Source organism: Rana temporaria, chromosome 12 (assembly GCF_905171775.1).
Source record: "Rana temporaria chromosome 12, aRanTem1.1, whole genome shotgun sequence".
Lineage (NCBI taxonomy): Eukaryota > Metazoa > Chordata > Amphibia > Anura > Ranidae > Rana > Rana temporaria.
The window spans coordinates 33,232,319-33,244,964 of NC_053500.1; the positions used below are offsets into that span (position 1 = coordinate 33,232,319).

At 46.4% G+C, this 12,646-nt stretch overlaps 1 protein-coding gene across 2 annotated transcripts in view; it reads left to right on the top strand.

Annotated features, from left to right (window-relative positions):
• ITGA3 (integrin subunit alpha 3) overlaps positions 1-12,646 on the top strand; it is a 128,000-nt gene that overhangs the window by 56,740 nt on the left and 58,614 nt on the right. For both annotated transcript variants that reach the window (XM_040330811.1, XM_040330812.1), the window contains exons 4-5: positions 3,426-3,681; positions 5,995-6,093. In XM_040330811.1, the coding sequence (XP_040186745.1) occupies positions 3,426-3,681; positions 5,995-6,093 (355 nt within the window). The remainder of the gene's footprint in view (positions 1-3,425; positions 3,682-5,994; positions 6,094-12,646) is intronic.

Sequence of the window (12,646 nt, forward strand, 5' to 3'; positions counted from 1 at the left end):
TAAAGAACAATCATTCTGTACAGCAAATACTACATACATAAAGTGACAAAGCTGCTAGATTGATGCCCCCCCAGCACTCTGACCCTCTCTACACCCCGAGATATCCCCCCAGCACTCTGACCCCTCTACGCCCCAGATATCCCCCCAGCACTCTGACCCCTCTACACCCCAGATATCCCCCCAGCACTCTGACCCCCTCTACACCCCAGATATCCCCCCCCAGCACTCTGACCCCCTCTACTCCCCCAGATATCTCCCCAGCACTCTGACCCCTCTACACCCCAAATATCCCCCCAGCACTCTGACCCCCTCTACTCCCCCAGATATCCCCCCAGCACTCTGACCTCCTCTACTCCCCCAGATATCCCCCCAGCACTCTGACCCCCTCTACTCCCCCAGATATCCCCCCAGCACTCTGACCCCCTCTACTCCCCCAGATATCCCCCCAGCACTCTGACCCCTCTACACCCTAGATATCCCCCCAGCACTCTGACCTCCTCTACTCCCCCAGATATCCCCCCAGCACTCTGACCCCCTCTACTCCCCCAGATATCCCCCCAGCACTCTGACCCCCTCTACTCCCCCAGATATCCCCCCAGCACTCTGACCCCCTCTACTCCCCCAGATATCCCCCCCAGCACTCTGACCTCCTCTACTCCCCCAGATATCCCCCCAGCACTCTGACCCCTCTACACCCCAGATATCCCCCCAGCACTCTGACCCCTCTACGCCCCAGATATCCCCCCAGCACTCTGACCCCCTCTACTCCCCGAGATATCCCCCCAGCACTCTGACCCCTCTACACCCCAGATATCCCCCCCAGCACTCTGAACCCTCTACACCCCAGATATCCCCCCCAGCACTCTGACCCCTCTACGCCCCAGATATCCCCCCAGCACTCTGACCCCTATACTCCCCCAGATATCCCCCAGCACTCTGACACCTCTACACCCCAGATATCCCCCCAGCACTCTGAATACCTCTACACCCCAGATATCCCCCAGCACTCTAACCCCTCTACACCCTAAATATCTCTGCTTTTGGTGAGAGTGTAGGAGCCCCCCATGCAGCTGGGGCCCCTGGGCAGTGCCCAGGTGTGCCCTCTCATTAAGACAGCCCTGACTCTGCTCTCTTCTCCTATCAGCATGAAAACTCATTGGCTGCTTGTGCTCCTTCTTCTGCTCACATTCTGAGCCCTGCTGTACAGGTACTGCAGGAGGCTGATATCTGGTCAATTTCAAGTACTTTGCATTAAAAAAAAATGTGCCGATGCATTAATCAAAACAAAGTTGTATTAACCACTTCCCGCCAGGAGGGCGTACATGGGCGTCTTTCCGTTTCAGTAGTTATACCGGGTTGATGCCTGTGGTATCGTTCTTTTCAGCTGACGATTCCCTGCACCATGAGGGCAATCATAGCGGCAGTTCAGCTGCTTGATCGTTCTGACAGGCGGCACGAGGTGACCCCCTCCTGCTGCCCTCCGTGGCTTCTACCAGCTTGTCCGTGCAATCGGCGAGCCGGAGAAGGAGTCCACCGGCGCCGGAAGTTGACCATAGAGATTTCCGAGGAACGGATAGTCCACGGTCATCTTTATGACTCTCGGAGGCCCGGGGCGCGACGTTATGACGTCACACCCAACCTGGCAGTTGTAAATACTGCCCTGTACTCAGCTGGAAAGCCGAGATCGTGTTTTGTTTTTGTTTTTTTATCTCGTGCTTTCTAGCTTGTAGGAGAGATGTACAGTCTTATTGACCGCAGATCTCTCCATAAAGAGGACCTGTCATGTACTATTCCTATTACAAGGGGTGTTTACATTCCTTGTAATAGGAATAAAAGTGATAAAAAAAAAATGTACAGTGAAAGTGAAAAAATAAAAGAAATGTAAAGCACCCCCGCCCCCCGCGAACTCACACGCAGATGCGAGTGCATAAGTACGTTGCGCCCACATATGTAAACGCCGTTCAATCCACACATGTGAGGTATCACCACGAACGTTAGAGCTTCTATCCCAAGACCTCCTCTGAAACTCCAAACAGGTAACCTGTAAAAAAATTAAAGCGTTGCCTATAGAGATTGTACGCAATTTTAAAGTGTGACATGTTTGGTATCTATTTACTCGGCGTAACATCATCTTTCAAATTATACAAACAAATTGTACTAACTTTAGTGTATTGGGTTTTTTTTTCATTCATGTTTGAAAAATTGCTGCTCAAATACCATGTGACATACCATGTGACCGCTATTTTAATCCCTAGGGTCTCTGCTAAAAAAACATATATATATAAATATATATATAGGCCCAGATTCACAGACAGTGGCGCACATTTATGCCGCCGTAGCGCATCTCAATGTACGCTACGCCGACGCAGCGCAGAGAGGCAAGCAAGGAATTCAGGAAGCTAGTGCTCCCAAAGCTGCGTCGGCGTGGCGTAGATTTCGAAGGCGCAGGCCGGCGTAGGTGGAAGTGGGCTTGCCCCATGCAAAGCCATGCAAATGAGGCGTGACCCCATGCAAATGATGGTTTGAGAGCCAGACAAGTACGTTGAACGAACGGCGCATGTGTTGTGTCGTGGACACATCCCCGTGCACATGCTCATAACCACGTCGGAACATCTACCTAAGATACGCCGGTTCACTGCCTACGCCATGAACGTAATCTACGCCCATCCAGACACACGTCCAACGTAAACTACGTAAAAACCGCCGGCTTATGTTCCCTGATGCAGACCCTTACATGTCTGCTGCTGAGTTACACCTCCTTTATGGGGCTTAACTTTACGCTGGACGTACAACTTACACACACCTCTCGTAGCCTGCGTCGGGCGGGCGCAGGTTCGTGAATCACCGTATTTTGCGTAAATGTGCGCCCACCCTACGACAGCGTAGGCAAGTTACATCGGCGGGATTAAGCCTGTTTTTAGGCGTATCTTAGTTTGTGGGTACGGCGCACAGATACGACGGCGCATATTTGCACTTACGCGGCGTATCTGGAGATACGTCGGCGCAAGTGCTTTGTGAATCAGGCCATAATGTTTGGGGGTTCTGAATAATTTTCTAGCAAATAAAATATAATTTTATTGAAATTATGATTTTTACATGTAGGAGCGAAGTGCCAGAATTGGCCCAGATGGGAAGTAGTTAGTTTGTGCCTTTTTATATCTATTTCAGTTTCAATCTATACTAGTCTAGTTTGGACCTCCCCTTAGTAAGCGCCTGTGATTGGATAATGATAGGGCAGCAGTAGATTGATAAGCTCTAGTTTCTCACTTTGCTCTCTGCCCCTGTTCCTTGTACAGCCTACCGAATTTGGGTACTAGTGCTGCCCCTCTCTCTTGCATTCTGATTGGAAATGACAAGGGTTAATTTTTTTAATAAATGTTTATTGAAAGTCATTTTGAAATATTAATTAATTTCTCTATAACTAGGTGTGTGCCCATCGATATACATCAGTGCAGGTGATCCCGGGCACTAGTGAAGAACATTACAGGATGATTGGCAAGTGCTATGTCCGGGGAAACGACTTGTTATACAACAATCAGGATGAATGGCAGTCGTACCACAATGAGGTGTGCAACGTGAACACCGATCTGGACAAAACGGGCATGTGCCAGATGGGCATCAGCGGAGGATTCATCAACGACACGCTTTACTTTGGAGCTCCTGGGGCTTATACCTGGCAAGGTAAGGATGTGTGTGAAAACCTGCCTGGAGCTGGTACAATGAGTATGATGAAGCCCTATGTGGGTGAAACGCGTTAGAAGGGGGGTGGCTTGATGGGGACCATAAAAAAACTTGAACTTAAGGAATGATGTCCTTAGTGTTTGGCCTTTTCTGTCAATAGCGTCAGAGCAAAGGGGAATACTACAGAGAGTCACTGGCAGTGCCCAGCAATAGTTTCAGGGCCATTGGATGTCTACACAAAGGAGGCTTTTACAAATCACATGTATATAATATGTTCAACTCCCCTATAAACTTATAGGAGGATTGTTGTTAAAATGAATGGTTTGGCGACAGGGTCTCTTTAAAGTGTAGTTTAACCTTTAACCTTTAACCCCTCATAAAATTGTTTCATTGTACTTATATTGAATCCACATCAATTTCCTGGTGATCCCGCCAGTCTCTGAAAGTTTCCTACCATGCTAAGCACAGAAGCAGATCTGTGTGGGCATAGTCAATTCACGTCTATTGAGCATCTATCTAGACCTACAGGACCCTATTCTGATACCTTTAATTGCAAAATCAGCCTACCCTATTTTTTTATTATTTTTTTTACATTATGTTTATGTATTTTTTTATTTTATTTATTATATTTATTTTTTATTTATTTTTATTTATATGTTTTGTTTTACAACAATAATTGTATTGTATTTATATATTATGTTGTATTTATTATTATTTCATACTTATATATTATATATTGTGTTTTAGTAAAACAAATTATTAATTATATTTATTTTATTAATATTATTTTATTTTATGTCATTATTATGCTATTTTATTTTTTATTATGTAATTATTATAATTGTTTGCTATTATTATGTTATTTTATTTTCTGTTTTTATGTTTTGTTCCTTTTTTGTTATTATTGTGTTATTTTTATGTTTTTATGTTATTTATTTTTTATTTTGATTTTATGTTATTACATTTTTTTGTTGTTATAATTTTTTTAATAGTTTTTTTTGTTATTATTTTTATTGTTTTTTGTTATTATTATTCTTGTTATATTTATTTAGTTTCGCTCAGGGTCGGCAACCTACGACCGCGGGCCGCACCCAGCCCACCGCCACTAAATGTCCGGCCCATCAGTGCACGTGATGAATTCACGTGTACCCGGCCCGCGGACATATTATAGACCCCAGATCCCTTCATAAAGAGTACCTGTCATTGCCTATTACTGTCACAAGGGATGTTTACATTCCTTCTGACAGCAATAAAAGTGATCAGAATTTTTTTTCTCAAAGAGAAAGGGGGGCTGTGTATAATGCAGGGGGGGCTGTGTGATGTAAAGGGGTCCAGAGGTACGGGGCTGTGTAATGTAAAGGGGTCCAGAGATGTGGGGCTTGTAATGTAAAGGGGTCCAGAGACTCAGGGGCTGTGTAATGTAAAGGGGTTCAGATGTGCGGGGGCTGTGTAATGTAAAGTGGTCCAGAGGTGTTGGAGCTGTGTAATATAAAGGGATCCAGAGGTGCAAACTGTGTAATGTAAAGGGGTACAGAGGTGTGGGGCTTGTAATGTAAAGGGGTCCAGAGGTTACAGGGCTGTGTAATGTAAAGGGGTCCAGAGGTGCGAGACCTGTGTAATGTAAAGGGGTCCAGAGGTGCAGGCTGTGTAATGTAAAGGGGTCCAGAGGTTAGAGGGCTGGGTAATGTAAAGGGGTCCAGAGGTGCGGGAGCTGTGTAATGTAAAGGGGGCCAAAGGTGCGGGGACTGTGTAATGTAAAGGGACCAGGATGCAGGAGCTGTGTAATGTAAAGGGGTCCAGAGGTGCGGGGGCTGTGTAATGTAAAGGGGGCCAGAGGTGTGGGGGCTTTGTAATGTAAAGGGATCCAGGGTGCGGGTGCTGTGTAATGTAAAGGGGACCAGATTATTAGCAGGTGAATGCGGACCTCCATACATTCACATACATTGAATTCAGTCCTTAAGTGGAACAAGTTTGCTGACCCCTAGTTTAGCTTATATTGTAAAGGGACTTTTTTAATACACAGAATTATATTTGGCCTGGATAATAGCAGACTTCACATAAGCTTTAAGTGCAGCATAAAAATTAAAGGGAGGGATTCATGATAAATGATCGTACCAATATGGAGGAACCATGGCGGTGGGATAACGCATATAATTTCCATTGTTTCATTTCCCCAGATACAGAAAGATGAAACCAAACTGTTACTGGCACGCCGTGCACTCATTTTATTAGCTCCCTGTACAATAAATTCCTCTAATGTATTTAATTAGGACCTCCGAATACACTAACTGGTTTTCCTTGGCTTTGTTTTAGGCGCAGACTTTATTCTGCAGAGGGTGAAATCAGATTTCGGGATTGATGACACGGTGGATATCTCCTCGCCAAAGGGAGACTTGTACAACATCTACATGGGTACGTCATGATCTATGACGGGCGTCTGCTCGCCCTTTCTACGTTGCATTGTCCTTCACCTCATTCGGTGCGACTTATCTCGTTAAGTGCTTCATGTTCTTGTGCCAGTCTTCCTGCCTGAAGTCGTCTGCTGTACCTACTCCATTATGCGGACGCTCGTGCTTTATGGCTACAGAAATATCTATCTGCGTAGTCCCATCACAACCAATCAGATTCCTCCATTCACTTTATTAAAAATGACAGCTGCAATTGTATTGGTTGCTATAAGCAGGGCCGATCCTAGGGTCACAGGTGCCTGGGTGCAGAAGAATTTCTGGCGCCCCCACATGAGCGTTGTAATTTTACTAACCCCTCCCCTTTACAAATGTTTCTATGGCAATGACTCAACCACAGAGATGCTCCCCCATACTCTTAACAATAAACAAAATACAGGAAGAGAAGCAGAGTACTTTAGTGGGACCTGGAGGGGGGCCTCTATGATGGACACAGAGAGGGCTTCTGTTAGAGAGTCGGTTAGACGTTCGGCGCCCCCACCTCTGCAGGCGCTTGGGTGCAATGCACACTGTGCACCCTGCCTAGGATCGGCCCTGGCTATAAGGCATTTTGGACAGTTTTTATTTCAGGCACGCAAAGTGACCCTATAACTCGATGATGGGAGTATTAAAGAGTAGCAGAAATTAGAAGGATTATTGAGGTGACCCTATCACCCATTAAAGAGATTATGGAAGTGACATTACCCCTCTGACACCTAGGACAGTGCAGCCATTGGGACAAGCAATACCCTAGAGCAGGGATATGCAATTAGCGGACCTCCAGATGTTGCAAAACTACAAATCCCATCATGCCTCTGCCTCTGGGTGTCATGCTCGTGGCTGTCAGAGCCTTGCTATGCCTCATGGGATTTGTAGTTCTGCAACAGCTGGAGGTCCGCTAATTGCATATCCCCGCCCTAGAGCAAGGGGTCCGAAGGCCAGATGTGGCCCTTTACTAGCCTTTACCTGGACCTTGGGGCACTAGTCCTCCCACTGAAACCAACAATAGGGCACTATTTCTTCCACTAATACCAATGATGCAATATAACTATTCCTCCTACTAATAGGGGCACTACTCTTCCTCCTACTGACCACCAACCCTAAAGGCCATATTTATTCTCACTGATGCCGGGCCTGGGACAGTTTCTGCCCTCGCTGGCCACAATCCGGCCCTCCTAATGTGTGAAGGACAATAAGCTGGCCCTTTGTTTGAAAAGCTTGGAGACCCCTGACCTAGAGTAATAGAAGGGACCGCCATCCTTTTCCAAGCTCTCTCTTCTGTCGACTTGAATGAGCTTAGCGGCTTCAACAGGTGAGAGAGAAGACACATCACATGTGCAGTCCTCAGGAAAAGCAAAGCACTTCCTCCTATAGTGCTAGGGGGGCGCTTGTCCTAATGGCTACTTCATCATAGTAGTATAACAAGTACATGTAGTACTTTTTCCCATGATTCCAAGTGCTTTCTAACCCTAGTTATAAAGTCTGACCTGTTCCAAATCTCTCCTGTTGTGGCCTTTCTGACAACAGCCCTGAAGGAGACGGCTGATTCATAGCTATAGCTTGTCTGAGCTGTGAACATATTCCACAAAAAAGCAACGGCAAGAGGAATGCAGTGGCTGACACATCCCTCCTCCTTCTGCATTCCTCTTGCCATTGCTTGTCTGTGGCTGCAGTTATGAATCAGCTGTCTCCTTCAGGGCTGTTGTCAGATTGGCCACAACGGAAGGGATTTAGAACAGGTCGGACATCAGCATTGAGATTCATGGGACAACTACATGTACTTGGCTCCATAGGGAACAGAATTGTTGTATTAAAATAATAATGATAGATCTTCTTGTAAGCCCAATTGAACTAGTTTAAATCAGCTAAATATATTCCAGATGCGTCAAATCGAACAAAAGAAAGCCTGTTGCAGAGGCGGATGCTCTCCGTGTGTCAAAGCAGTGGTCTCTCTGCAGAAGGAGGGCGACACACCCCCCCCCTCTGCTGAGCCATGCCTATAGTTACGCAATGAGCTAAGCTCATGCTTCATGCTAATTGGAGAGATCTGGTGCTGACTCAGTGGGGGCTTGTTGGACCCTTGCGGAGAGACTACTGCTTTCACACAGAAGAGTCTCTTTCTCTGTAGCATACTAGTAAGTCTGTGGTTGCTTGCTAAAGAAAATAAACTGTGAGGGCCCTTTTACACTACTTAGTTACCGCAACATGCCATAATGCACATAACATGGGTTGCGGTGCTGTTCAATTTGAATGTCACTCCAATGCATGGTAGTGCATGCGTGCATACAGTTAATTTCCTTTTATTTCCTTTTATTACCTTTTATTACAGTGTAAGTCCTCAGACACTTTCACCTAGCTGTGCGTCATCCATCTCACACCCGGCATCCTCCTATGAAGTCATCTCACTTGCACTTGCGGTTACAGTCGCTATCATTTCTTAGGAGAGATCAGGCTAAGCTGTGTGGAATGTCAGATCCTCGGTCAGGACTTGTTGTGTGCCGAGCTTCTTCAGACTGAGTCAGTGTTCCCTCTCTCCTTCTAGGTGTGTTTCCTTCAAGGGCTAGAAAACACAGGCTCACCTCTTAGACATGCTTAAAGTGGAAGGACGGTGATCGTGCTGTCACTGACAGCTTCCAGTCCCTGTTAACAATCTGAAACCGATGGGACTGGCTCCCAATCGTGCGATCGCTGTCGAGTGGTTACAGTGTATCATTACCACTCACTGACTGAGTGCTAGAGGTTACAGCACACATTATGGCTCAGTGTTTATTTTCTAGAGGTTATAGCACATGACTTCTGCTTGTTGATTGGTTGCTAGAGATTACTGTACATCAATACTGCCCACTGATTGGTTGCTAGAGGTTACTGGACATCTATATCACTCGCTAATTGGTTGCTAGATGTTACTGCACATTATTACTGCTCACTGATTGGTTTCTAGAGTTTACTGCATATCCTTACCGCTCAATGATTGGTTGCAAGAGGTTAGTGCACAGCAATACTGCTCACTGATTGGTTACTAAAGGTTAGAGCACATCATCTCCTCACTGGGAGGTAAAGGGACCCATCAATAGACAGAAAACTCCTAGGACTCCTGGGATCAGTGGCAATGCTAAAAGCAAAATATAAAAAAGAGTAATCTTTTGCTTTAAAACAAAAAAATTGTCCTTTGCCCTTGACCGGAAGTGACGTCATAACGTTGCTTCAGCCCTCCAAGGTCATAGAGGTGATCAGAGATGATGTGGTCTCCGTTCCCCTCTGTGACCAGCTGGCCACACCGTTGGATAATTTCTCAGGCGCACTGGTAAAAAGGGTAAGATCAAGAAACCCTGGCGAGTGGCGGGGGAGTGGGGGGGAACGTACCCTCCCACTGCTTCTGAAAGCGATCCCTGAAAGCGATCCAGTGGCTAATGAGCTGCTCGGACCACTTTCATGAGAAAGCCAGCCGCCAGCTGAAAAAAAATATTCTGGGGTTATGGATCATAATTCATAACCCCGGTAAACCACTTGAAAGAAGCAATTTATTTGCGTATTGCGGTCAACAAGTGGTTATATTAGAGCAGGGGGGGTCAAAAAAAATGAATTGCGGGCAGCAATAAGCATTATGATTGCTCTCTCAGGAACAGTTGTATCTGTAAGACTAATGTCCAGAACATCCGACTCCCCTTACATCAGAGGTCAAGAATCCCCCCCACTCTCCCTTACAGCACAGTGCACCCCTCTTGTGATGCTGTCGGGGAAGAGCTGGGTAGCATAAAGTGCAGTGTCTGGAGGAGGACCAGGGTTGCCAGAGATGAGGGGGTGCTGCGGCTGCATGTAGAAGCACAGGATCTGGTGGAGGAAATCTGTCCTCCTCTCTACTACTGACTGCTGAGACATGGCGGGTAGCGGAGATGAAGGGGGTGCCACAGATGCAGGAGAGGTTCGAGGGGGCAACATGATATGGCCCGATGGGCCAAATTCTGCCCGTGGGCCTTGTGTTTGACACATGATATAGAGGATTATTGCTACATTCCAAAGGCATTTGGGCCAGAGCACCCGTTCCCAGCCTTTCAGGTAATGTGCTGTCCCTGCCCTAGAACCAGGTGCTAACGCGTTTCGTCCAGTCAGTTGTAGAAACATACGACTGAGGTGAAACACATTAGAGAACCGTCACTGCCATGCTTATGATGAACATGAATGCTTGTGATCTATTCGGTGTGCAGCGACTTTTCTTTCTACTAACAGGCCTAGCTGATTACAATAGACTCTGCAGTCTCTAATGACCTGATACACACCTTATGCTCCTGGAACCCACAGGCATGTGTCTCCCGGGCTTTTGTTTTTTTAATTCCTGATATTATATTATATTACTATACTATTATACTGTGATTCGGTCATGGTGACACGTGCTCAGCTGCTTCATGGAAAATGTGAATTTTTAGGATCAGTCCACTTTAAACATCCCCGTTATATGTGAGATTACTGGACTACTTTGGAGAGCAAATGGAGCATAAAAACCACAAAAAGCAGCTACTAATCGCAGAATAAACTCAGGAACACGTGGAGGTGAAGCCAGCCAGACAGGAAGAGCAGACAGACAAATGGGGTTACAATGGAGAGTGACAATAGCAGACATTGTGTATGGGCGGTGTGTGGTCACATGACCAAGGAACGGAAACTGCAGCTTATCTATCCATTGCACGACTGTCCCATCTGCTGACTACTGAGGCTTTTATTGGAAGCTGGTGACTTCTTTATATCAGGGGAAAGCACCGTTCAATCATAACTAGGGCATTGCCGTGTTTTAAAGGGTAACCCTGGGAAAAGTTGAAAAAAAAAACACGTGCCGACAATAGGGTGCGAGTTGTCATGTGATTTGGAACTGTCGGTGTGAACGGGGGGGGCTAATGCTGCATTCACACCTGAGCGTTTCGTGAACACGCACAAAAATACGCACGTTCATAAAACGCAGTAGCACCCCGAATGCATAAAGCACATTTACGTTTTCGAGGCCAACAAACGCTTCGCAACGCTCGGTTACAAACGCGCAAAGCTCAACGTTTCAAAAGGTACATGAGCTTGCGTGACGCATTTGTCACGCAATTGGCAGCCTACTGAAAATATTGGGCTGTGTAACATGTAAAACGCACATTCGCAAAATGCTAGCCTTGGGAAGACAGCTCTAGTCCCCCAAGCAATATTTAAAGTTGAATCCCCGGCACAAATTATTTCATTTTAATATTTTCCTCTACAGACACAAAGGGCCAGATTTTCTAAGAGATACAACGGTGTATCTCCAGATACGCCGTCGTATCTCTGTTTCTGGCCCTGGGTATCTATGCGACGTGATTCTTAGAATCAGTTACGCATAGATACGGCGTAGATCCGACTGGCGTAAGTCACTTACACCGTCGGATCTTAAAAGCAATACTACGCTGGCCGCTAGGTGGCGTATATGCAAATGAGCATGATACGCCGATTCCCGAACAAATTTACGCCCCGTCGACGTAGTTTACGTCGTTTCCGTAAGCGTAAGGTTACCCCCGCTATAAGGTGATTTAACTTTACGCACGCCATGTTAAGTATGGACGTCGGGACAGCGCCGGGTTTTTACGCCGTTTACGTAACTCGTAAGGCCTTTACGTTAATTACGCTGCCGTCGAAAACAATGTATTTGCGCCATACTATGGAGCATGCGCACTGGGCTACTTTTACGGCTGGCGCATGCGTAGTTCGTACTTAATTTAAATAGAAGCCGCTCCCTTTGACTTACGTGGGGATACGCCGGGCCATTTAACTTTACGCACGCCATGTTAAGTATGGACGTCGGGACAGCGCCGGGTTTTTACGCCGTTTACGTAACTCGTCGCAAATAGGCCTTTACGTTAATTACGCTGCCGTCGAAAACAATGTATTTGCGCCATACTATGGAGCATGCGCACTGGGCTACTTTTACGGCTGGCGCATGCGTAGTTCGTACGGCGCGCTTAATTTAAATAGAAGCCGCTCCCTTTGACTTACGTGGGGATACGCCGGGCCATTTACACTACGCTGCCGCAAATTACGAAGCAAGTGCTTGGAGAATACGGCACTTGCTCCTGTAAGTTGCGGCGGCGTAGTGTAAATAGCTTACGCTACGCCGCCGCAGGATGTTCGGGAATCTGGCCCATTGGGTATAAATGTGTGCACTGCCACTGAATGCTTTTGAAAACACAGATATTATCTTGTTAGAGTAGCAGTGACATCATCACTGTGCCGTACATAGCCTGTGCAGAGAGCAGAGCTGTAGTAGGCTCCACCCACTACAGGCTGCCTGTAGAAACCTACAGGAGGGGGCGGAGACAAGACCAGTCACCCAGTACAAAGAGAGAGAGCAGCAGTGAACGGTCTTTAGTACAGGTAAGTCTCATACTTTATTGCTGCACAGATCTGGAAGAAATTCACAAAACACACCAAGATTTAAAGGAGAATGCACACAACAAATGTATTTAGACAATATTTGCTTACCCCCCAGTTCTGCTTTAAGATTAAAAATTCCT